Source organism: Panthera pardus, unplaced genomic scaffold (genome assembly GCF_024362965.1).
Source record: "Panthera pardus isolate Hobbes unplaced genomic scaffold, ASM2436296v1 HiC_scaffold_13, whole genome shotgun sequence".
Classification (NCBI taxonomy): Eukaryota; Metazoa; Chordata; class Mammalia; order Carnivora; family Felidae; genus Panthera; species Panthera pardus.
The window spans coordinates 3,158,605-3,185,889 of NW_026526688.1; the positions used below are offsets into that span (position 1 = coordinate 3,158,605).

General features: G+C 41.1%; 1 protein-coding gene across 5 annotated transcripts in view; it reads right to left on the bottom strand.

Moving 5' to 3' along the window:
• Positions 1-27,285, bottom strand: part of CSMD1 (CUB and Sushi multiple domains 1) — a 2,004,702-nt gene that overhangs the window by 98,625 nt on the left and 1,878,792 nt on the right. For all 5 annotated transcript variants that reach the window (XM_053900776.1, XM_053900775.1, XM_053900774.1 and 2 more), the window contains one exon: positions 1,301-1,486. In XM_053900776.1, the coding sequence (XP_053756751.1) occupies positions 1,301-1,486 (186 nt within the window). The remainder of the gene's footprint in view (positions 1-1,300; positions 1,487-27,285) is intronic.

Sequence of the window (27,285 nt, forward strand, 5' to 3'; positions counted from 1 at the left end):
GCGTTATTAATGACAACCTCTAAGCTATGTGCAAAGTGAGCAGGGTGTTAAACGCCCAGGAAATTGTTATCATCAGTAACCCTAAACATCTAGTGTTACTGCCATCTATGGGGTTAAGCTCATTTGAGGAAATAATTTTATTTAGGATTGAATGTAAAAACCTACCGATGTATCTTATTTTTCTAGCTTCCTGTACTATTTCTTAATTACAATAAAACAGTACTTTATGAAATAAAAACTAAGAAATATTACTATTGTCTCATTGACTGTCAGGAAAAGCAATAATTATTTGAAAGGTAAAAATAAATGAATGAAAATGATCACAAGGAGTTTAAGAAGTATGGAGGAAAGTCAACTATGTTCTGTAAACATTTATGCATTTGTAGCTAAGAGTTTAAATAATTTTAACATGACCAAAAATACTGTACTGTGCACAAAAAGAGATCAATAGGCTAATTTTATAGTTGAAGATCATGTGAAAACGTTTTTCAAATATCTTCAGAGCAAAAACACTGTATGTGTAGAAATATTATATAACTTTCCATTTTCAGAAATTAGGTAGTTAGATTATTTCCTATTTGAGGCTAGTTTTAATATAGCTGCAATGAAGTTTTGCTGTAAATTGTGTGTGTGTGTGTGTGTGTGTGTGTGTGTGTGTGTGTGCATGAACTTTGGCTCTGTTTATGGAGTTAATTACTATTTTTTAAGACTACAGCTCTAGAATGGGCCCAAACTTTTGACCCTCTTAAGAATATTATTATATACCATAAGTCGCTTTCCAGAAAACTTACTGCACTTTGCAAATCAGTGACTCATTTATTGAGCACCGACATATTACGTAGAGTGGGTGATCCACAAAGAAGCCGGGCACTGCCTTTAACGTGAAGGGATTTACAAAGAGGTGGGGGGTGAATCGGAAACTCACGCTGACTTCTGCCTTCGTGTTTTGTGCGGAGACCCACTGCTAGACGGCGCGTCTCTACACCCTCTCGAATTCACCTACCCATGTGGAAAGAGACAGCCTAGTGAAGGTTTGCTATAAACATCAGAGGGTCTAGATCCTGATGGAACCAACGTGATTCTCTGCAAGCAACTTTTCAGAATCAGAGCTGACTTTACATACATGGTTGGGATATTTTACGCGGAATAAATTGGTTTTAATCTTAGCACAACGCCAGAGACCAAGCCCTCACGTGCTGTGGAGAGGGTCTCTGCACACTTTGGAATCTGGAGTTCTCCTAACGGTGAATCTTGCTCCTGATTAAATCTGCCAAGACATGTGAAGGCACTTAACACTCACGTGTACACGCAGGAGGCTTCCCCGTGTTATTCCACAGTCCATCTTCCCGACATACGGCCGTTGCTTGTTGGCCTGCTTCCAGCTTAAAGCCCTCATTACATTCATAGATCACTTTACTATCCAGAGTGAACTCGTTGCCCGTAAAGGAACCATTTCCCGGGGACTCGGGGATTCCACAGGACACAGCTGGAAAGAAATGGCACAAATGGGGAGTTATTCTTACAAGACTTTATGATACTGGCTCTGTTTCTATTTTTATCTCTAGCACATATACAAATGGTAAGATATTTATATTTCTTTTCTTTACGTTTATTTATTTTTGAGAGACAGAGACAGAGCATGAGCAGAGGAGGGGTAGAGAGGGAGGGAGACACAGAATCCAAAGCAGGATCCAGGATCCAGGCTCTGTCAGCACAGAGCCCAACGTGGGGCTCCAACTCACAAACTGAGATCATGACCTGAGCGGAAGTCGGACGCTCAACCGACTGAGCCACCCAGGTGCCCCTGAACTCTGTCATACGCTTTAAACACACTGAGATGTTTTCATCACATGGCCGGGCTCAGGATTGCGCAGTATCGTGCTTCTTACATCATTTAATATTGGAAAGAAAGGATAAAATGGTATCTTTCCCATCACAAAGCTGACCGACGCGTTGGTGCTGAGATTTCACAGGGATCAGAACTGATCCCCAGTCTGGCCTCCCTCACCCCCCACGACTGGGTTTTCCTCGAAGCGCCTTCAAGTTCTGATGAGAGGCAAATCACTTAGCCGACATCCTCAATGCGTCCACAACCACAGTATCTGTTATCTTATGAATTATCTCTCAGAAAACAGGGTCTGAGGAACCGAAATACTGGAGGAGAAAGAGAGATTGCCTTGAGCAGAACAGCTCAGTCCTCCAGGCACTAAGCAGGCCCGCTTTCGGTATAAGGCCGGCAAGAAAGCAGTACGAAGGAAGCAGGCATTTTTTTTTTTAATGTTTCTTTATTTTTGAGAGAGACAGAGACAGAGAGAGAGGGAGACCCAGAATCCGAAGCAGGCTCCAGGCTCTGAGCTGTCAGCACAGAGCCTGACGCGGGGCTCGAGCTCACGAACTGTGAGATCGTGACCTGAGCCGAAGTCGGACACTTAACCGACTGAACCATCCAGGCGCCCAAGGAACAGACATTTTTTTTTCAATATTTGAAAATTATTTTCAAAATGGTTTCCATACAACACCCAGTGGTCATCCCAAAAGGTGCCCTCCTCAATACCCATCACCCACCCTCCCCTCCCTCCCACCCCCCATCAACCCTCAGTTTGTTCTCAGTTTTTAAGAGTCTCTCATGCTTTGGCTCTCTCCCACTCTCTTTTTTTTTTTTTCCTTCCCCTCCCCCATGGGTTTCTGTCAAGTTTCTCAGGATCCACATAAGAGTGAAAACATATGGTATCTTTCTTTCTCTGTATAGCTTATTTCACTTAGCATCACACTCTCCAGAGGAACAGGCATTTTTTAACAAACAAGAAAGATGAAGAGAGTGTTTAGTATAAATATTTCCTTCTTCAATTTACTAGCTCTGATCCAGACTCATCTACTACGAGACAGAAACCAAACAAACAGACAAAAAATACCTCTCATGTGAAATGACTGTAAGTTACAACAAGGACACAAAGTAGGAAAGCAGGACAGAGGGATCAACAGTAATTCCCAAGGATCTACACCCAATTCGGGTGCATTTGTCAAAGAAACGTTTTGCAATAACTACAGTAACGGCCTTCCTTTACTCGGTCAATATTTAAGGTATTATTCACCTCATGGGTTTGAAACTGGGGTAGTTTAAAACTTTTCCCACATTGATTCCAATGAGAAACTACGTGTAGCATGTTAGAGCTGGAAAGACAGACTGAAAGAGCTTACATAAACTTGTCAATTTACGGATAAGGGAAACTGAGGGTCAGAAAGGTAAAAGGACTTGCCTAGGCTATCAGAGAGACTGTGTAAAACCTCAGGCCGCAGAGCAGACTGGTGACACCCAGCTGAGACCACCTGCTGTTCCACGAGAGCCCCAGGGAGGAGCACACTGAGCTACACTGGTTCTGAGTCTTTTCGTTGCCATTTTGTTCTTTTCTCCTTAGCACAATTGGTGAATCAATGCGATGGAAAATGGTCAGAGGAGGTAAAACATTTTTTAATGTAGTGGGTGATAAAAATCAAGTTTCTGGGAAGTCCAAGCACTCAAATGTCTCTTGTGCTTAATTTTATAATCTGCTATTTAACATCTATATGAAAAATACATATGAAAAAAATTACATGATATACATATGAAGCATACTAAAGATTTGCAGTAGCCAGGGGATAAAAAAATCTTAGACATATAGACATCATTTTTTTTTTTTTACAGGGGAAACTTTATTTTTTTTAATTTTTTATATTAAATATAATTTATTGTCAAATTGGTTTCCATACAACACCCAGTGCTCAACCCAACAGGTGCCCTCCTCAATGCCCATCACCCACTTTCCCCTCTCCCCCACCCCCCATCAACCCCAGTTTGTTCTCAGTATTTAAGAGTCTCTTATGGTTTGCCTCCCTCCCTCTCTGTTTGTAACTCCCCCCCCCCCCACCCCTCCTCCCTGGTCTTCTAAGTTTCTCAGGATCCACATAAGAGTGAAAACATATGGTATCTGTCTTTCTCTGCCTGACTTATTCCACTTAGCATCACACTCTCCAGTTCCATCCACGTTGCTATAAAGGGCCATATTTAATTCTTTCTCATTGCCACGTAGTACTCCATTGTGTATATAAACCACAATTTATCCATCAGTTGATGGACATTTAGGCTCTTTCCATAATTTGGCTATTGTTGAGAGTGCTGCTATAAACATTGGGGTACAAGTGCCCCTATGCATCAGCACTCCTGGATCCCTTGGGGAAATTCCTAGTAGTGCTCTTGCTGGGTCATAGGGCACAGCCGCTCTGGAAAACAGTGTGGAGGTTCCTCTAAAAACATACAAACATCATTTTGAACAAAGCATTCCAAATAACATCTGGCTTTCCAAAGCCATTGCTTTACTGAGGCAATGTATCCATCATTTGCAAAATGTTCATCTTAATTTCTTGAAGGCAGTGAACGCCCCTTGTGACTGGATCTCTCAGGGTCAACAATCTGTTTCCTCACCAATTCCTCTCAGGAGTCACTCAAGTGATCATTGGCTCATTCTCACAAACCTTAATGTCCCTGCCGCTAGCTGAAGCATGCCCAGGGCCCAGTTCCCTTCTGGCTCTCATTTGGGATGAGAAGCCAATGAAATGACATTTCTCTGGCAGATGAAATGAGAAAGAGGACGTTATACAAACACCCAAGAAACCCTACCTTCAAGGGATTCATACCCCGGAGGCCCAAACAGAAAAGGTATCTAACTACTTATGTTAAAGCTTATTTCACGCGTGAACCCTGATACTGGGGACTTCAGAAGGCCCACTTTTTGTCATCTGATCAGCCACTGGGAATCTGTTTTTGGCTTTGAGCTATCGGTTTTAACAACTCTGTAGAGTGTCTTAACAACAGGTTGTTTGGCGGGGCTTAAAATAAAGGTTGGCGATCAATCAGCCACGAAATTCTAACACTTCTGATTCGATGAAGTTTGGTGATATCCTTACAGACTCCCTTAAAAGGGAGACTCCTGCTAATGTCTAGTATGGGGTCATCTATTCATTCCTTCCAAAATTTTTGCATGATTACTATGTGACAGATATTGTTTTGATCACTTTTTAAATGTTAATGAGTAAAATGTATGTGACTTTCAAAATATTCATTATGTTCTTCCTTTTATTATAGCTGAAGAGAATACATTGTCTTAGTATTTTTTCATTGTACTAATATAGCATTATATTTCCCAACAATCTAGGCAAATGAGCACATACTCAGCCCATAAATTTATCTTCTGTGGAAGAGCACGGACTTTAAAGTCAGACTTCTCGATCAGTTCTTGTCCCTGACATTTGTCAGCTCTATGATTTCAGGTCAGTGACAATGAATGTCCGGTTTGCAGGTTAATAATGGCCACCTCAAAGGCAACTGTAAGGAGTCAACGAAATAATGGACACAGAACAAATAGCACTAGCTTGATACAACGTAAGTATTCAATACTCAAGAAAACATTGTGGGGCCCCTGGGTGGCTCAGCTAGTTAAGGTCTGGCTCCTGATCTCGGCTCAGGTCATGATCTCACAGTTCATGGGATTGAGCCTCACAGCAGGCTCTGCACTGAGAGTGGGGAGCCTGCTTGGGATTCTCTCTCTCTCTCCCTCTCTCTCTGCCCCTCTTCCACTCTCTCTCTCTCCGTCTTCAAAATAAATTTTAAAAAGTGACTTGCAAAGAGAGCAAAGAGGAAACCGGTAGTAAATCAGCTTCTTTCTACTACATGTCTCATGAGACATTTAACATTTTGGTTTCGAATATATAAATGGAAGGGCTGCTGTGCCCAGTGTCATATTCTTTTATGAATCGAACCCTTCATGGGATTTTTTTCTTTACGTATTTAAGACCAAACAGTAGTTGTCATTCCTGTCTTTGGAGGTTTAACACCTCTCTGATTTTTTTCCCATTTTCCATTTCCCATGATTGCTTGCTATAACTGACAATCCCTCCTTTTCTTTCTGCTACGCATCGAATTTCAACTCTGTACAATTTGCGTTCCTTTTTTTTTTTTTCTTTCTCCATTTTTTTTTCCCTTCAAAGAGTTCTTGGGCTGTGACTCTCACCTTAGGCTTGTGATCCTCATATCTTGACAGCCACTCAGTCCACGTGGTGTTGTCACCTGCTGTCCAGCTGAACGATGCCCACATCTCAAGCTTAATATGTATAAACCCTGAGGTTGTCATCAGACCTTCACCATAGCTACTACCCTCACAGACTTTCTCCCAGTAAGTCCAGTTAGAATTTTCCAGTCACTTCTTGTTTACACGGCCCGGATTTGGTTGGTGACCACGCGGTGCCTGCTTATTTGAACATCTGCTTCACACTCTACTGGTATCCTAGCTCACATACCCAGTATCTCAAAATAGAATGTCTACCTTTTCATTATCTGTTGGGAGGGTTGTTTTTTTTTGTTGTTGTTGTTTTTTTTACCTTTTCATTATCTGAACCCTACTCATAAGGCTAAGGCAAACCCAGAGAGAGATCAATCACCCGGTAAAGCCTGGAACGAAAATAGTATCCTGCAGTAGGGATGCCTATGGACTGGTTAAAGTAAGAGGTATATTTAAGTAATAAGGTCTGAAACGGGACATGAAGGCAGTCTGATAGGTACCAAGTTTATAACCAAAGACCAGGTTGGACATCAGCAGTATAAACAAAAGAACTGCATATAAGCTTAGGAACTGGAAGAATGGAGAGCCCATGAAATGCTCTGCAAAGAATGGGATGTGCTAAGAGGTACAGAAGAAGACTTGCTTTGCAAGAGAGCAATGCCAATCCTTCCCACATTCTGCCGAAGGCATAATGAAGAACAACGCAGCCACACAGCCAATGCCTCAAATGACCGTGGATTTCCGCGGGGTCATAAGTATACAATGTAAGCATGGAAGAATGTTCTATTAATTAAAATGTGTGTATGTGTGTGTAACTTTAAATACATACACATATAAATATTAATTACGGATTGTAATAGAATATCCCAATTGCCATCTAGAATTTGGTTCTGCTCTATAATATCAGTGCTTGCATTTGTTTTGTGTTAATAATCATGTTGGGCCAAGTAACAGTGAATTTGTTACAGTCTAATAAAAGTATCAGAGACCGGTAATATAGAAATCACGTCACTTATTATTCACTAAAGAACTATTAGATAAAAGCCTTCGAACAATATTTTTGCTGACTACAGAATTCTGGGCGGTATTCTTTTCAGCCCTTTGAAACATGCTGTTCTACTTCCTTCTACCCACCAGGGTTTCTGATGAGAAATCTACCACCACTTGAATCCCTATCTCCTGGTAGGTGATCCACTGTTTCTGCTTGGCTACTTTCAAGATTTGTTTTCTCTGCCTTTACTCTCAGATGTTCAACTATGGTGTGCTTTGGTGTGCATTTCTTTGGGTTTCTGGTAATTAGGGTTCACTTAGCATTTTTACATATTTTTCCAAACTTGGGAGGCTTTCAGCCAGATCTCCTCAAGCACTTTTTCAGCCTCTCCCATCTTTCTGCTCATCTTCTGGGACCCTGAGGACACATGTGTCCGGTCATGTTGCAGTCCCATGGTCTGCGAGGCTCAGTTTACTTCTTTGTAAGCATATTTTCTCTCTGTTTTTCAAAGTGGCTACTTTTTATCATTCTATCTTCAATTCAGAGGAGAGAGGTCCTTTCCCATCATCTCCTTTCTGCTGTTGAGTACATCTACTGAGTTCTTTTGTTTGTTCGTTTCAGTTATCGTATTTTTTAGTTCTAATCATTCCATTTGGTTATTCTTTGCATCTTCTATTTCTTTGCTGGGCCTTCCTATTTTTTTTTAACTGTTTATTATCAAATGCATATATCATATGCATAATATAATAAAATGCTCATATGCATTTTAATTGTTGGTGATGGCTGTTTTAGAATCTTAGAGCATTCCAGCAACCGTGTCATCTAGACATTGGCTTCTGTTGATTGTCTCATCTCATTTAGGTTGATATCTTCCCATTTCTTGGTATGACAGGTGATATGGCATTAACACCTGGACATTTTGGGCATTATGTCCTAAGACTGGCTCTGTTTTCCTAAGGCTTACCTAACATCACTCTAGTAAGCAAAGGGAGGTCCCACCTCCTCACCTCCAGGTGGAGGTGGAATTCTGGGTTAGTGGGGTCCTCGCTGGGCGAGGTGGAGATTCCAGCTGGCCTGCAAGTCCCCACTAGTGCCTCGCTGGCCGGGACAGTAGGAGGTGTTTCTTATGGATCCTCCTGTGGCCTCCACTGACATGGAGAGGAATGGCTTTGTCACAGTTGAGGAATGGTGACATTTCTGACTCTCAAATATGTGTCCTTTGATACCATCCCAGCAAGGGGGGGTTAGGGGAAGATCATCACCACCACCTGGAGTGAGGTCCAATTTCCTACTTGGTGTCACTGATGTTTCTTCCAAGGCCTCCTTGGACACCACCCCGTAGGGGAGAGTTGGGCCATCTTAGACAGCCTGGAAAAGATCTCCACTCGGTCTTTGCAATCAGTGGTTGGGTATAATCACAGGTTTTCCCATAAGGTTTAGATGAAGAATGATTATTGACTAAATATTTCCTTTCTTGTCTGGGCCATCCCTTCTCTGTTATTTCGGCAGGGAGAACAGACTTTTCTTGGTTGTTGTTGTTGTTGTTGTTGTTATCGTTATTATTATTATTGTTATTTTGCCTGTGCCCATTGGTATTTCAAGATAACCAGTTTCTTCCTCATGCAGTTAGGACTTTGAGGCAGTAAAGAGAGCCTAAGAATCTCACCACTGGGTCATTCCTTCCATTCTGAGGTCCTAAGTCATTCTACCATCTTCTCTGTATCTTACAGAGTTCTCCTATAATTGTTTTTTATATAATTTTCAGGGATTTTAGTTGTACTTAGGACAGAAAACAGAAGAAAGAACATCTACTTCATCTTCCTAGAGTGAAAGCTGGAATATCTTTTAAACAATCTTGTTCTGGGGCGCCTGGGGGCTCAGTGGGTTAAGTGTCTGACTTCGGCTCAGGTCATTTTCTCTTCAGTTCGTGAGTTCAAGCACCTCATCAGGCTCTGTGCTGACAGCTCAGAGCCTGGAGCCTGCTTCAGATTCTGTGTCTCCCTCTCTCTCAGCCCCTCCCCTGCTCATGCTCTGTGTCTCAAAAATAAACAAACATGAACAAACAATAAAGACAACAACAAAAACAACAATCTTGTTCTGAGGCTGAACAAGAAAGGGCTCTGTGATAGACTGGTGATGTCTGCCATGGCAAAAAAGTTAAGAATCCTGCAGACCACAGGCCCTGCAAATCTGACCACTTCAGCACTTGTTGTCTGTCCCACCCACATGCCTACCTCTTACCTGAATAGTGCCCATATACCCTCTTCCTAAAGGTGTAAAAATTCTTCAAGTGCAGAATATCCATACATGTTTTTCACCCTTCCCACTGCCTTGAATATCAGAGCTCTCAATAAATATATGTTAACTTTGTTTATTTATTTATGGGAAATGGAAAAAAAAATATTACACTAACAAAGGTATAACTTGAAAGTTTTTCAAAAATTACCAGGGCCCTGAATTTCAGTATGTGGATTTACTAAGTTTACAATTTGAACAACCAGTAAGAGAGTTTTCACTTTAGTTTAAGTACTATATTTTAATTTTCAATATTTTAAATGAACACATGATTTTGATAAAAATTATAGATTTTAAAATTTAACATCTGTAACTATACATGAAATATTATATAGGTATTTTTGTGATTTTCAAGGATTTGCAGAGTTTTAACTATGATTTTCTCTAGAATCATTGATAGAGATACTTATAATAGAGTTATATTTGGATGAAGAATTATCTGATGATTTCTATGTGTTTATCTAAAGATCAGAGAACTAAACTTGTATGCATGCCATAATAACATATCTAGTTTTTCAGACACATATTCATATAAATTATATCTGTAGAATTCTAAATCCTTAATTTTGTTAAAGTTCTAAATAAATGCAGTCATGTTTTGCAGTGAATTTCAGGTTATTCCAAATGGCCATTTTGTTAGTGACAAGTGTTACATATTCTCTCAAGAAGAAATGTCCCACAATTTGATAGTATTTAACTTTATCTAACTTGAACATTACTGTATTTCAGTGAGGTATATAAGACAAATGTAATGGTTCTTAATTTATTTTGTGTACTGGCGAAGGGATAGGGTTTTTGGAGAAACAGATTTGGGGATCAGTAATGGTGCCCCTTGACACATTTGGTGGAGTGGGTAATTTTGATTCTGTTCAAATACATCTATAGAAATATCTAACATTGTTCAATTGGAGCATCTGACACATTTCTAACATATATTTCATACATCCTGCCAATCAAAGAATAAGAACAACTTGTTCCTTCACTCACTTGACAATATTATCTACTACGTGCCAGAATGCGTATGAAGCATAGTCCAAACGGTAATGAGTAAAACTGAGCTTTTCCTTTCCCTCTTGAACCTTACAGTTTATTAGGCAGGTTCTAGTAGTACTGGATGAGACAAATAGGCTTAGAAACAAATCTACATCATGGATTGTAAAAGCTGTCCTTAGTGTCACAAAGAGACAGAACAAGGTGCTGAAAGAAAGAACAAATGAGGAATGTTATTTAAATTAAGACAGAAAGGCTTCAGTCAAGGCTTCAGTATTGAAGCCCCAGGCCTCAAGTCCTGGAAAGCACCTTTATGCAGAGAAGGAGGCCCCGCCTGAGGCAGGAAAACACTGATCAAAGGTCACTGTGACTGTGAAGGGTGAGCCACCTAAAGTAAAGATTGAGAGATCATTAGAGGAGGTGTTATTCAGAACTGTGGCAAAGAGTCTGCACTTTATGTTGCAGACTTCAGAACTCCTTCAGAGGATTTCAAATGGGCAGTCACACAAACTCATTGAAACCACTGCCTGCAGGATGAATTGCGAAATGGACACAGTGAAGCTGGTGCAGGAAGGCCATTCTGGAGGTCCCTGGGAGAGGTGAAGGTGGATTGGAAGGGGGCACAAAGAGGTCAGAAAGGTTCGGAACAAGTGGCCCCAAAAGCTGTCACTGTGGCATGTGGATATGTTGAGCTGAAGGCAATCAAGGCCCTGTAGGCTCAAGAGAAGCATCTCACCTTCCCTTCACTACCTAGAAGAATTTAAACTGGGGGTCTTTTCCCAGAATGACAGTTTTTACCAGACATGAATTTTATCTAGGTGACTAACCCATCCATACGACAAGGCCAAGATCTAACTACCAAACATCCGCTCTTGTACTTATTGACCTGGAAATTGCCCTCCTCCCACCTGAAGCCCCAGGGCCCCAGCCCATTCCTTAGCTCAGGATGGCATGGACACCATGTTACCTTTCTGTCTTTGACCCTCATGTATGTGGGGTCCTTGTATGTATGAAATGAGATTTGATTTGTTTTCCCTGTTCATCTGTTTCACGTCAATTCAATTTTTAGATCAGCTACAGGAACTGTGAAGAGCAGAGGAAATTTTCTCCCTCCCACCCCAACAAAGTGAATGGACTGGGACACACTCAGAAGCTAGAATCAGAAGGGCTTGATGGTTGCAGGCAGAGACTCAGGTAGGGGCAAGAAAGAGAAGTCCATTAAGCAACCGGCTGGACTAGAGTCTCATTTTCTGAGACAGGATAAAGAGTTCTGTCTTGGCATTGAAACCCAGAGGTGAAAAAATGTTTCAGTGGGGCAGTTGGCCTGGACTACATCTGGAGTTCAAAAGAAAGAATGGGGGACAAGCATAGAGAAAGAGGTATTTCTAGTATCTATTGGCTCTCTCCATAACATACCCCCTGAATCACTCTAGACTCAGTTCTGTCCATAGTCTGCATGGCTAGACTATAAACTGAACATGGTATCCTATAATCTATAAGCAACTTTTAAGGAATAACAAATTCTTCCACTCAGTCTTTCTGGTGAAAAGACTTATCACTGTTTATTTATTGATTCATAATTTATTAAAACATGTACCATGGAAATAATTTGTTGGAAGAATAACACATATCAGCACATTACGGATGCAGACTTTCTAAAAGAAGACACAGATAGCTTTCCTCAGGTATCTGGGGAATTGATTTCTCCCATAACAATATCTTCATAAATTTATATGTTAGGTTCTACCTTAAAGTTTTATAAGTTTGATTAAAAGTACATATATTTTAAATTATATATATATTCTCTTCCCATGAGTTATTTAATTTGAATGATAAAATTATCACGTAATTTGGGGAAGGCAAAAGGTATTATTCCCATTGTATAGATAGTGGTTCTAAACTCAAAGTTAAGCAACTGTACATAACCCTGGTAGTTAGTGGGGAAATGACACCAGATAGGTAAATAAATGCCTCATTTTGCTTGAAAAAGAGCCAAGGAGCCCTTAGTTATACCATGACTAGTTGGCATTCCAATATAACTTGTAACTGCAATTTTCAAAAGGACTTCTTTTGTTACATCGGAAAAGATAGATTTCAGGTTGCCCATCATGTCAGTGTCCTTCCCGATATGATATCAACGGAAATAAATGCAAAGAAGAATTCAGAAGGACAGAATAATATTGAATGAATGTTATGATTCTTTCTAAAACAAGAGTTTCCTGCTAGTAATTTAATTCTATTTCAAATAGTGGAAAATATCCTTGAGACGTATGGACACAAAATTCCTATTTTTTTCCCTCATTCTTCGAGCAGAACCTTAGCTACGCAGTTGAAATTAAAACAGAGTGAATTGATCATTTAAAGTCATTTTCTTCCTGAATGTCATAGGTGTTTAGCACAACTGACCAGAGTCCTACTTTTCCTTTACAAGAAGAAGATCCCTTAAGAAATAAAACCTAACGTGACATCTCAACCCAGAACGTGTTGTAGGAGAAACGCTCCCTGCAGAGATCCAAGGTCGGAGCGATGGTGTCCCCACTTATATTAGCGCTTTAAGTGGCCATTACTTTCTGCTCTGAAATCCGTTGCATTTGGCAAATACTTTACTGGTTATTCTGTCTTGGCTTAAGAACCCTCACCTGGAAACGAAGTCTCTCGAGGTCATGTCTGTGGCCTCGTCTCTAAAAGTCTGTAATTCTATCGCAAATCTTCCTCAGCGCGTTCGAGAGAAATGTCCCTGCCACTTCATCCACCTCCTCCTTCTACCTACACTGTTGTATGGTGTCTCTTCCCAAATTACCACAATATAAATATGGAAGATGAGAGTAAAGGTGCTACTCGAACTCCCTCGCACAGGCGCACCGAGGAATCTGGCCGGGAGCACTCCGAGCAGGGTAGAGCAGAACGCATGTCCTCTGACTCCCGACCCTCCACCGCTTTACTTGTAAGAAGTCAACATACAATTATTTTGTTTAGCAAAGAATTTAAAACACGGTTAAGTGTCTGCGTGGCTGTTAATAGTTTCTGTAATCTTGTACTGGGGTCCAGTTCTCCACTTGAGGTGGTCAACATCTCACCAGGTTTCCCGTGAGTAAACTTGAATTTGCTGTTTGGCCACAATCCTCAACCTACGGACATTCCGATCATCACTCAGGCAAACACATGATGACTTTTTCATGACAGGCTTGATGAGGACCACCAGTAGGAAATGCCATTTGAGTACATTACAGCTCGACAGTGTGTCTTTGTAATAAACCCACGACTACCCCAGCAATGTCGTCAGGACCTCCCACATGACTCACACCAGCCAGAGACAGGGCTGGATTGAATCAGTGAGCCTTGTGTGGCTTTGCTGTTGGATGAGAGGACGTCACATCCTCAGCTATATGAATTTACAGGCACAAATGCTGCAAGCTGGCCAACAAGCATTTTGAATTTGATTAACAGAGATTTATGTAATCTTCTCTTTCTCCATAACTTGTTCCATCCAGCCAGGGACTCTAAGTAGTGATATAGGTGATGCACAAAATGAATGAATTAATTCACATTTAAAACAATATATAGCAAGGGGTAAAATATGGTTCAGGAGTTTCTGTATCAAAAAGTAGGTATCAGCATTGCCAATATCTTCTAAATTAACTGTCACCACCATTTGCTGTGTGTTGAAAAATGTAACACAATGATTGTAAGTGATTGTAGGGAGAGGACAGCACTCTTCCACTATTAACTTCTATTTCAGGCAATAAGCCCAGGAAAACCATTCAGTGCAAGCTGAGCATTGCTAGGTGTGAGGCCATATTTTTTGGAACCCAAAGCAAATCTAGGTATCCTGTGTCACGTGAGCTGTTCCTTTGTTTCACGCCCAACATCCAAATGTGAGCACTGGTGTGGGAAAATTATCACAACTGCACATACATGTGAGAAGTAAAGGTCTGTGTAATGATCATATTGATTTCTCTTTAAAAATCTACAGGAAAAAGGATGGAATATTTGAAAACACATGGATTCAGAGATGGAGAAGTCTGAGTTGGTTATTTATTTGTTTATGACTTAGAAAACTGGGGGCTCCTGGGTGGCTCAGTCGGTTCAGGGTCCGAGTTTGGCTCAGGTCATGATCTCACGGTTCGTGATTTTGAGCCCTGCATTGGGCTCTGTGCTGACAGCGGCTGGAACCTGCTTTGGATTCTGCGTCTCCCTCTCTCTCTGCCCCTCCCCTGTTCACACACTCTCTCTCTCTCTCTCAAAAATAAACATTAAAAAAATTTAGGAAACTTACTTAATTTATATAAGCTTTTTTGATTCCTTATCTGTGAAATAAGAATCATCCTATGTCCTCATCAGGGTGACCTCGGCAGGACATACAATCAAATGCACATAGCAAAACACTGGGACCACATGAGACTCTAAGCAAATGGTAAGTTTCATTAGTTTAAATCTTTCTTCAGATTTAACATAAAGGAAAGCCTTCTTCAACTCTTTAGAGTTGATGAAAAATGAAATAGGCGTGGAAGGATGTTTCCTGCCATCATGGGTATGGAGGAAACATGTGATGATTAATCTCTCACACCCCGTGTGCCCCCACCAACAGAGATTAGGCGGTACTTGGCTGAAAGTGGCCACGTAAGAGCTACCAGTGTCTCCTCAAGAGCCAAAGCAGGGTTCAGGCTCAGGAGAACTAGTCGAGATCCATATACACTAAAAGCACTGGGCCAGGACATGCTTGATCGCGAGCACAGAGAGATGGTAGAGATAGACCATATTACAGAGAAATCTCCAACTTCAAACAACATCATCTCCTTTATTAGTATAATATCTGGCATCATCCACTCCTGAGGACCCGAACAGAACAAAATGGCAGTGGAAGGGTGAATTTGCTCGTTTTGTCTGAGCCAGAACATCCCCCTTTTGCCCTTGGAGAGGGGCTCTCCTGGTTCTTGGGCCTTTGGATTCTGTCTGGGAGTTAACCACCACTGACCCCACTCCGGTCGGCACTGGATTCCTGGTTCTTGGGCCTTTGGACTTGGAATGAATTACACAAGTTTTCTTGCTTCTCCAGCTTCCAAACAGCAGATCCTGGGGTTCTTTGCCTCCATAATCGTGTGAGCCAATTCCTCTAATGAATCCCCTGTTATCAACATATGTCCTGTTGGTTCTGCTCCCCTAGAGAACCCTAATACAAGCACTAATGGAAGCGAGCATTGGACACGTTGTGCAAGTTGCCCAGATGAGTAGAACTAGCAAACGGCTGTGTCAGAGCTGGGATCTCAGAGTAGCTGATGCCAGGGTATGCCTCTCAGTTGCTGTCCTATTGTCTCCAAGGTGCCACCTGCTATATTTCACCACATTCATATTTTCTATTTCCAATGTCCAACCACCAGCAATGAATAAACACATGCATCAATAGGTTAGAAATACGCTTTCAAAATATAATTCTGAACATATAAAGATCATGTTAAATGTGAGCATTGATGGTAATATTTCTGGATCTATTTATTATTATTATTATTATTATTATTAAACTCTCCTTATCTTCCCTGATTTCCCAAGTACTTTTCAGAATAACTAGATACTAAGCAATACCCACCTGATGCTTAGCCAGCACCCAATATATCATTGTTATCATGCTGAAGGCTGAGATAGAAAATAATGGTAAGAGGGGTGCCTGGGTGGTGCAGTCGGTTAAGCGTCTGACTTCAGCCAGGTCACGATCTCGCGGTCCGTGAGTTCGAGCCCCGCGTCGGGCTCTGGGCTGATGGCTCGGAGCCTGGAGCCTGTTTCCGAGTCTGTGTCTCCCTCTCTCTCTGCCCCTCCCCCGTTCATGCTCTGTCTCTCTCTGTCCCAAAAATAAATAAAAAATGTTGAAAAAAAAAATTAAAAAAAAAAAAAAAAAAGAAAATAATGGTAAGAAAAACAAACAAAGAAAAGAATGGTAAGAGAGGAGGTAAAATGCCTGAATGACCACTAGGCCATGGGATCTCATATGTCATACTGTCTTCATTCATTCACTGTGGGCAGGGGTGATGTCCGATGCTCAAAAGAGAGCATACACTAGCATCAAAAATGTCCTTCCATTGTTTTGAGGGACAAAGAAAAGTGTTTCTGAAAATGAGGGCAGACAGAGGGAAGTAATGACTTGTATTTGCAGACCTTAAAAGCAAACAGATGGACAATGAAATTAAAAAAAAAAAGGCAACTCTGAACTGGAAAATGCAAGATAACAGGACTCAGCTGAGAAGTATTTTCAGCTATTCTAAACCTCTTGAAAATATGTAGTACCTCATGGTGCAAGGAAGAAAGAAAGAAAAAAAAAACCCACTAATTTGAAACAAACAAAAAAGCTGTGGAAGGAAGGCGACCCAGCAGGTCACATACAAATGGCTAATTACAGGGAAAAGTTCTGACTCGGCAAGGAAGGGGGGTGTAGGGGCAAACCCGTGACTTCAGCAAGGTTGTAGGAAAGTAACTGACTTGTGCCCATCTGTTTCTAGAAAGTTGTAGGAAGGCACAAGCGCAAATGTTAAAAACAAAACAAAACAAAACAAAAATGGGGGTCATTTCTTAGGAATATAAAACAAAGTTTCGTTCAATACAAAGCAAGTATCCGGAGAGAGAAAGCTGGAGGAAAGTAAGGCACCATTCAGGGGTGTTATGGACCAAATCGGAGCCACTCGCTCACTGCCACTGTGCCACAGAGTTCAGTCTCTCATGTTTGCAAGTGACCTTAACGGGCATTCCATCTGGCATCAGAGGAACTCACTCAAGGACTGAATGCACTTCACTGAGGGCTGGTTTTCATGGGAATTGGCATTTTGGGGGCCATGTTTATTGAATGTGGCAAGTGGGAGGATGTCATGAGATCATGCTCTAAAACACTAATCAGTGCACATGTACATGCTGTTCTGATCACAGAAAATTCACTTTACCTATGTCAGCCTGAGATTCACCACCTACCAAATAGGACTAGTAAAACGTCCTCCTGGCCATTGGGTGAGGTTAGCTAGGGAATATTTAGGGGGGCTGCATGTGAACCAATCAACACTGGTCAGTCACCCTCTTTTTTTTACAAGTGAAGAAATGGAGTAGCAGAGAGAGACCAGGTTGCCTAGTGAAAGACACAGATGATTAAAGGTGTCTCTAGCAAAACAAATGCTGTGGGTATAAATTTTTGCCTACATTTTATTTAAAAACCACTGACCTATAAAATAACACCAGCATTCTCCACAGAGCTAGAACAAACAATCCCAAAATTTGTATGGACCCAGAAAAGACCCTGAATAGCCAAAGCAATCTTGAAAAAGAAAACCAAAGCAGGAGGCATCACAGTCCCAGACTTCAAGCTATATTACAAAGCTGCCATACCATCAAGACAGTATGGTACTGGCACAAAAACAGACATATAGACCAATGGAACAGAACAGAGAACATAGAAATGGACCCACAAATGTATGGCTAACTAATCTTTGACAAAGCAGAAAAGAATATACGATGGAATAAGGACAGTCTCTTCAGCAAGTGACATGCAGAAGAATGAACCTGGACCACATTCTTACACCATCCACAAAAATAAATCAAAATGGATGAAAGACCTCAATGGAAGACAGGAAGCCATCAAAATCCTCAAGGAGAAAGCAGGCAAAAACCTCTTTGATCTTGGCCGCAGCAACTTCTTACTCAACACATCTCCAGAGGCAAGGGAAACAAAAGCAAAAATGAACTACTGGGACCTCATCAAAATAAAAAGCTTCTGCACAGCGAAGGAAACAATCAGCAAAACTAAAAGGCAACTGACGGAATGGGAAGAGATATTTGCAAATGACATATCAGATAAAGGGTTAGTATCCAAAATCTATAAAGAACTTATCAAACTCAACACCCAAAGAACAAATAATCCAGTGAAGAAATGGGCAAAAGACATAAATAGACACTTCTCCAAAGAAGACATCCAGATGGCCAATTGACACATGAAAATATGCTCAACATCACTCATTATCAGGGAAATACAAATCAAAACCACAAGGAGATACCACCTCACACCTGTCAGAATGGCTAACATTAACAACTTAAGCAACAACAGATGTTGGCGAGGATGCAGAGAAAGAGGATCTTTTGCACCGTGGGTGGGAATGCAAGCTGGTGCAGCCACTCTGGAAAACAGTATGGAGGTTCCTCAAAAAACTAAAAATAGAACTACCCTACGACCCAGCAATTGCACTACTAGGCATTTATCCACGGGATACAGGTGTGCTGTTTCGAAGGGACACGTGCACCCCCATGTTTATAGCAGCGCTATCAACAATAGCCAAAGTATGGAAAGAGCCCAGATATCCACTGATGGATGAATGGATAAAGAAGATGTGGTAGATATATACAATGGAGTATTACCCGGCAATCAAAAAGAATGAAATCTTGTCATTTGCAACTACATGGACGGAACTAGAGGGTATTATGCTAAGCAAAATTAGTCAGAGAAAGACAAATATCATGACCTCACTCATGTAAGGAATTTAAGATACAAAAGAGATGAACATAAGGGAAGGGAAGCAAAAATAATATAAAAACAGGGAGGGGGACAAAACATAATAGACTCTTAAATATGGAGAACAAAGAGTTACTGGAGGGGTTATGGGAGGAAGGAGGGTCTAAATGGGTCAGGGGCACTAAGGAATCTACTCCTGAAATCACTGTTGCACTATATGCTAACTAACTTGGGTGTAAACTTAAAAACTAAACTAAACTAAACTAAACTAAACTAAACTAAAATAAATAAAAATAAAAACTGCTGACCTAAAATTTTGGCTATGTTTTATTTTTTAAAAATCAAAACCACAGAAAACGAAGAAGAAATATACACAGGATATAAGTAGGGAAGGCTGTTAGGAGTGTCAGTGCTCAGAGCAAATGTCACCCTTGATTTCCCACAGTTGGAAATTCAAAACCATCCCATGTTTCCGCAGGAGAAGCCCGACTGGTTCTTTCCGAAAACCTAAGTACAGGGGCGCCTGGGTGGCTCCATCGGTTAAGCGTCTGACTCTTGATTTCGGCTCAGGTCATGATCTCACCAGTCGTGAGTTCAAGCCCCACGTCGGGTTCTGTGGTAACAGTGTGGAACTTCTTAGAATTCTCTACCCCCTCCATCTCTCTCTGCATCTCCCCTGCTCACATTCTATCTCTTAAAAAAATAAACTTAAAAAAAAAAAAAAGAAAACGTAAGTATAATTTCTTAGAAATACCCAACATGAATTTAAGGAACTGCTAACTCAAACTCTCAATACAGTGGGAACTAATGACAAATTAGGGACTTCATCTCAGAATCAAGGACCAGAAAACTTTTCTTCTTGCCTTCTTTTCTTTCTTTTATGCCCAGGATATATGTAGAAGGGCAAAAGTGAGAGAACAAAACCTGAAACACACAACTCTATTGTACCCATGCTACAAAACATTACTATAAGTGTCTTCTCATGCTTTTTTTCTCCACTAACTTATGCTAACCTTTTACTTAATGGGAAAGTAAACAACTCAATGTGGTGAAGGCCAGAAGAATTTCCCTAGCACATCTAAAGAGGTAAAAGATCTAGAATTCCCAGTTCATAAACCAAGCATATAATGTGTGTAACATTTCATGGAAAAAAAACCAAAGAGAAAATATAGACACATAGATACATGGATATAAGTGATAAAGAGACAAAGATGATAGACTGACATACAGAGAGCCAGCCTACAAAACATCCCATAAGGGTTTTCTCAAAATAGGAAAGGAAAAATAGGTAGGAGTTAGCTAAAACTCATCAACAATCACGAATATCAATAAAGCTGAGAAGCCAGAATCCTTGGTAATAGTAGGAAAGCAGTAGATATAATAAAATTTGAGTCTGAAGGTCCCTCCTAAAGGAAAATGCATGAAGATTATAGCTTCTATGGGTTTAGAGGGTATCATCGCTACCTAGCCAAATTGTTTCTCCTAACACTATATGAACTGTGGGAACATTGGCAAATTACTAATCAGCAATTTAAATTAAAATTTAATAACACTGTGCAGACTTTCTAACCATATTCTTGAAGGCTGATTACTGAAACTGCCCATAGGTGATGCCAAGATGCATTGGATTGTAGAAAACTGCCTCTTTTTTCCAAGGGCTTCTGGTTATAGCTCTCCCGTACAATTCTTGGTGCTTTACCTTTTCATGAACGACACAACTATGACGGGTAATGAAACGAAGCATCCTAATATTTAGCACCTAGCCATCAATTAAAAATTGGAATTTGAATATATTCAAATGAACAATTCCATGACACTCTAGACTTGCGGTTCATTTGAACCTTGCTCACAGGGAGAATGAGGTGACACATAAGAAGATATAATCAATCAGTGACAAATACAAAATTTAAATTCAGTTATTGCTGACTTTTCCATAGGGAATTGAACAGACTAAGCAGCCAGTGCAAAGTCATTCTGAAAGAAGGTGGGGTATAAACGAATCAACTAAATGTATAAAGCGAATTCTGGGGGCACTGTAATCCTTGACTACTCATGTCTCTCTCCTGTTCTTTTGTCTTAATTTCTGTAGAGGTTGAAATAAAAATATCCAAGAATATAATAGCTTTAGTAAAACGGTAATCATTGGTTTTTCAAAAATAGGACACAGTGATATCGGTCAAACAGTTCTGTAGTCTTCATATGGATGATCATAATTCCAGCAAAGTCCTTTGACATCGGTTTCACAGATAAAGAGGAAGATATTACCACTCAGATAACTGCATGGTAATGGAGGCTCCAGAGAGAACAGAAAACTGAACTGCACAATCAGAAATTCATATTTAAGTTTATTTCCTCCAAATTCCTCTGGCATCACAAATGCATGGGATGAAGAGTCAGTCACCAACACAGTTGAGGTGAAATCATTACCTTCAATTTCTGCTGTCAGCCTCAGTAGGAGATTCTATTTGGGATGAGTTGAGGGTGTCACTAGTTACTAACAAAGAGGTATAGACCAACAAAAATCCACAAAGGTTTTCAGAGGTTGACTAATTTACCCCATCCCCTTCAATCTCTTGTCTCTGGCTCACCATGGGCCCAATGGTAAGTCTGGTGCCTGACACAGAAAGAGCTCAGTAAAATTCATCCAAGGAATGAATGAACTCTGTCCTCTAGGAGATGTTCTCAAGCCTTGAGTAGTTAGTCAGCAAACAAGGCACACAGCAACAGTATTTCCCTTTCTCGAACACATATAAGAAGGAAGCTATGATTGTCTTTCTCTCATCTGCAAGTCTGTCCACAAGTCTGTCCAAATTATTGCCCAATTCCTTCAGTCCCTGTGCTCCCTAAATCCCATCTTTTGACCTCAGTGACTCCCTGTTCCGAGCCTAATCACATATGATAGGCCACCAGAGCTTTCTCTTGGGCTCATTGATCTTTCAGGTTAAAAGTGATGATGTAGGTCATTAGAGTGATCCTTATGTTCCAAGTGACAAATCGAGGCCCAGAGACACTGAATGAGTTTTTTTTTTTTATAAGTTCACACAAATATTTAAGACTAAATTGAGAATCACAATTTTAACCTCAATATATCACTTTAAAATTAGTTCAAACATCCTCTTTCATATGCATAAATACATATACTATAGTTATATATGTCATGTATACGTATACAATATACTATAGCAATATAATATTATAGATTGCATTATATAATATTGCTATAATGAGGAGAATTAGTTCACCTCACTTTAATAATATTAATGTAATAATGTCAGTCAACATTCTTCAACTAGTATTACATTATAATATATTAGATTATGTTAATTCAATAAATATACACCAGATATGCAATAAACATGCTATTTAAGAATTATAGTATCTTATATTAAAAGTTAATATTTAATCAGATGTTTATATATCTTTTTATGTAGTTTTCTCCTTTGTTCCATAGATTTAGGCACTGTAATTACTTCAATCATCTCACTGAATCCTCAGACTAAGGACTTGTATCAATATTATGATCTTCAGGTTAAGTGGGGAAATTGATGTCCAAAAATAGTTAATGATTTACCCAAGGGTCAGACCTTATCCAAAGTCAAGCCAGCCCCTAGTGCCAAATGTCTCAATATCAAGTTTACGTTCCTTCAACCGCATCACAATGGCCTTTTTCACTATAATGAACAATATAAAGAATTTTCCCCAATAGTTCTATCCAGGAGGAAAATCTCATGGCCTATGTCACTAATGTCTCCAGCTTTTCATAATTTGAAAACTACTTCCCCACTTTTTTTTTATTCCATTGGCTTCGAAAAATCTCTCACTTTGCTGCCTAACATCATGCTTACTGGCTTTTTACAGAAAAACAGAGACCTTTATTGTCTCTTCAAGATGTTCAGGATTCATAATAGAACATCCCCCGTTTGACATCGTGGAAGCTAAATAATGACCCAACATGGTGTGATTCCCATTGATGATCAACAGTGCTGATCTATACAGACAAATATATGTGTGTGTATGTAATCTCCTGTTTGAAGATCATTAAAATCTATTTCTAGCAAATTTCTTGGAAAAGAAAAAAAAAGATCAAGCCATGTGCACACCAATATGCAACAATGCTCAATCGGAGGCGGTATTATTTCCCACGAATTCAAAGTTAGAAATAAAACAAACAAAAAGCAGTGCCCACTCCCTGTCTGAGCAGCCACAGCCTCCTGGAAAGTGAATGCCCACATGCACCACCATTGGTCAATGACGTCGTGGACACAGATGCAGATGACATGTAACAACCTCAACGTGGACACTCCGTCTGAACCCCACTGCACGGGGTTCGTCGCAAATATGCTATTTCTTATATTTCCGACTGGCCATCATGTGTTTCCTTCTATGGAGGCAGCATCTAACTCAAACTAAAGCACCGTATGCACGAGACCCTGGGTCCCAGTCTCCCTGTAATTCGATCGCCATTTTCATCCTTCATGGGACATTTGGAAGTAACTATTCCAGCGAACGAAATGCCCATATGTAAGCTGGTCCACTACAAATTGGCGTGGTAAATTATCCTCAAGATGACGCCTTCTACAGCCAATGCTCTTATAAATTATTTTTTAAAGAGAATCACCAATGATACCTAGTAACAGAGTCAAGAATATAAACGAATTTCAGAGTCAAACTCCTGGTGCATCGAAGACCAATCCTTCTCCAGTCTAGGTCTGCACAACCATGATCAATTTTTCTGAAGTCTGTCCCTGCAAATCCAAGCTGTTAGAATTAGAGGTGAGAGGGTTTGTTTCTAAGTTTTTCCATGGAAGGGTCCAATTTTACTAACGTTCTCCGCTAATTTGACCCAACTAGAAATATGGAACCATAGAATATATCAAACTAATCCACAAAACAAACACCCTGCACTAAAATCAACAATGGAGATTTGACAGTTAATTATAACTGCCTAAAAAGGGACAGCTAGGAACGAGCTTTTAAACATTAAAAAATCAATCACAGGATAAATTCCTATGCCAAGAGTGTATTATTTTAAAGAAAAGTGCATTAACACGGACTAGAAAATGGTCACCAAACTTTCTTTGCCGTGGCCAAAAACGTTTGAAGAACACAGCTCCTGGGGTGGGCACTTATGTACGTGTGCCCAGAATCCCTCAGGCCAAATTGGAAATCTCTTGGAATAATGTCAGATGTGTCATCTGTGGGTCTCCTTCTACCAGCATCCTAGTTTTGACTGCGAGGGGAAAGGCAGATGTGGTGGAGACACGATGCCAAGAATCTGACCTTTTCTCTCCACTTTCAGTGAAGCCCTGAGGTTCTTCGGTTTCAATCCACATCATTACTGGGTGGCACAGCTTGCTGAAGAGCTGTTACTTTCCATTTCTTTCTTACAGTAGAAGAAAAGGGACAGAGGGAGGAAGTGACCTGGAGGGCTGGAGGAGCCAACGTCTGGGGAGCTGTGGAATCAGGAAGGAAGAGGGAATATTTTATAGCCTGGAAAGGTGGCCGGGCCTGTTGGCTTTCTCCAGCCGCCCTAACAGAGTGCCGCACAACTTGGGGGCTGGGACGACAGAAATGCACAATCTCCTGGCTCTGAAGGGCAGAGAGCGGAGATCAAGGTGTTGGGAGGCTTAGTTCCTTCTGACGGGCATGAGAAAGACTCTTTTCCAGGCCCTTCCCCTTGGCTTGTACATGGCCATCTTCAACCTTGTCTTCTTCACATGGTGTTCCCTCTGTCCCGATTTTCTATTCTTAAAGGACAACAGTCATATTGGATTAAGAGCCTACCACAATGACCTCATTTTAACTTGTTGACCTCTGTAAAAACCCTCGATCCATCATATAGTAGTGGGCATATAGTCCCATCATAAGCTAGTGGGCATTAGGACTCCAACGTACCTTTTGTGAGGGGTACAATTCAGCCCATAACGCCATGTAACAGTACGATCCCCCTGCCTTTCCACTGCCTAGTGCCACACAGCCAATCACAGAGCACTATGGGCCACGTACACCATGCATGGGGTGCTCTGATTTGTAGAAGCTACTCCTACAACCTTGTGACTGCACGTTGGAAAGTTGAAGACAACATCACCAGTAGCCTAACTGCAAACTGTGTTTCTTTCCAACAACAGCACTTATGACAGACATCTCATTAAGGGAGGCAGTTGAGGAGATGGTGGAACCACACTTCTTTATTTGTAAATTTCTACCAGTGATAGTTACGGTCCAGGGATTGTGCAAAATGCTGGGCATTCCAATATAAGACAATATCTCTGTCTTCAAGGATAGAGATTTTTAACATACGTTCCTTAGACGCCTGCACCAAGTTCACCTAGGATGGCTGTAAAACTACATGTTCCAGACTCTGTGGGACGGGCTCTGTCAGAGTCAGGGGACCAGAGAATAGAGAGGCCGGAAGTTAGGGGCTCCTTCTCTAACAAGAATTCCAGATCACTCTTGTGACCTTTCGAAGTTGAGAACCACTGATCCAGGAAGAAACTGACAGACATACAAGGACAAAACAAAGTAGCAAGTGCTGAGACATATGCGCAAAGGGAGCTACGGGACCCCAGGGTAGGGGCACCTGAGTCCCCCTGGAGCCAGAGAATGGCTTGCCTCCGGGAGCTCATGAGTGGCAGTGAAAAGGTTACTTACAATTCCCCACCATTTTCAAACTGCCAATTTTGCAGGTATAGCTTGTCACTGTGGCTCTTTCATGCAAGACCATAACCTACTTTTCAATGTCAGTCGGTATCGTAAGTGGCACATGGGTCATTTTCCTATCTTTACTCCTCTTTGCCTTGAACTGATTTAGGAGCCATCGCTTTTCAAAGTGCCGCATGCCCGAGTAGAAAGTTCCGTATGGACTCTTCCCTCTCGGCTGCCAGTGCAGGCACTCCCTTCTGTGATGCTCCAGGGGTGCAGGGAACACACACGGTCCTATCTGGCTGTTTGGGGAAATATTCTGAGTACCTCATGTCAGAATCATTTCCCAATGTTAAGCACAAAAACTACATCACAGGAATTTCCTCGAAGGCAAGATACACGGCTGACCTCTATGAGGCACCCTTATCAACAGGACTCTGGATTCCCTTTGGAAAAATTACTGCTTTGTGGATTTTGTAGTTGTTGGCCCAGGAAGGTCAAGAGCTTCATACAACAACTGCCATGATACAAAATTACCCTAAATGTATGTTTGCACTCACTGCTGGTTTTATGATTAACACGTCCCAGAGACAGACAGAAAACACGAGCTCCGCGATTCACACTCGTGCCAGGCACGAACAGAGAAAACACATTCTTTCATTTGGTGCATAATCACGCCGGGTTTTTGACCACGAGAGAGGAAAGTAGATGTCTTCCACAACATATCTGAGATACAGGTTACTAACTAGAGAAGAGAACTGCTATTGGATGAATTATAACCTGCATTCCGGTCTGATCCTGGCACGTCATCTAGGTCGGAGGTCAGCAGGCTATGACCCGAGGGTCAACACCAGCCTGTAGTGTTTTGGTAGAGCTCACCAATAAAAAATGGCTCAACCAAAGGGATTTTGAAGAATTTAAAAATAAAGAGCATGTGGGGCGCCCGGGTGGTACAGTTGGTCGAGTGTCCGACTTGATTTCAGCTCAGGTCACGATCTCATCGGGGTTCGTGGGCTGGAGCCCCATGTCAGGTTCTGTGCTATTAGCACCGAGCCTGCTTGGGATTCTCTCTCTCTCTCTCTCTCTCTCTCTCTCTCTCTCTCTCTCTCTCTGCCCCTCCCTCCCTCACACTCTCTCTTTCTCAAAATAAATGAAAAAACTTAAAAAAAATGAGTATGTCACAGAAACGACAAATGACTCACAAAGACTAATACATTATTACCTGACCCCGTATAGAAAAAGTTTGCTGGTGCCTCTTTTTGCTCATCATGAAAAGTAAGAGAAATGTATTACCAGCTTAGTCACTTAAATATTGTTGACTTTATTATTTATTTACTTTAAAAAATGTAAGTGGGCTTCATGCCCAGCACAGAGCCCCATGTGGGGCTTGAACTCATGTCCCTGAGATCAAGACCTGAGCTGAGATCAAGAGTTGGATGCCTAACTGACTGAGCCAGCCAGATGCCCTAATATTATTGACTTTAAATAGACATTTGTAAAGTTTCTGCCAGAAAGCAAGTCAACACGTACTTACTGAAAACACTCGTGGATGGAAATATGTTTGTATCGTATAAGAGAGTTCCTTTTTTCTCGGGTACCTGGCTCTCAGTACCTGGCTCTGTGGTAAAGATTTCACGTCAAAGTTTTCACCTACTCCTTCAAATAAGGCGGCGGGGAGTGTTCTTATCCCCGTTTACAGATGAGGAAGCAAAACCTCAGTGAAGCCAGATTGCCTCAGCTTCCCATTGGTCAGTGAAGGCTGGGGACAGGTGGGTCCACATCTAAATTTCAGAGACTGG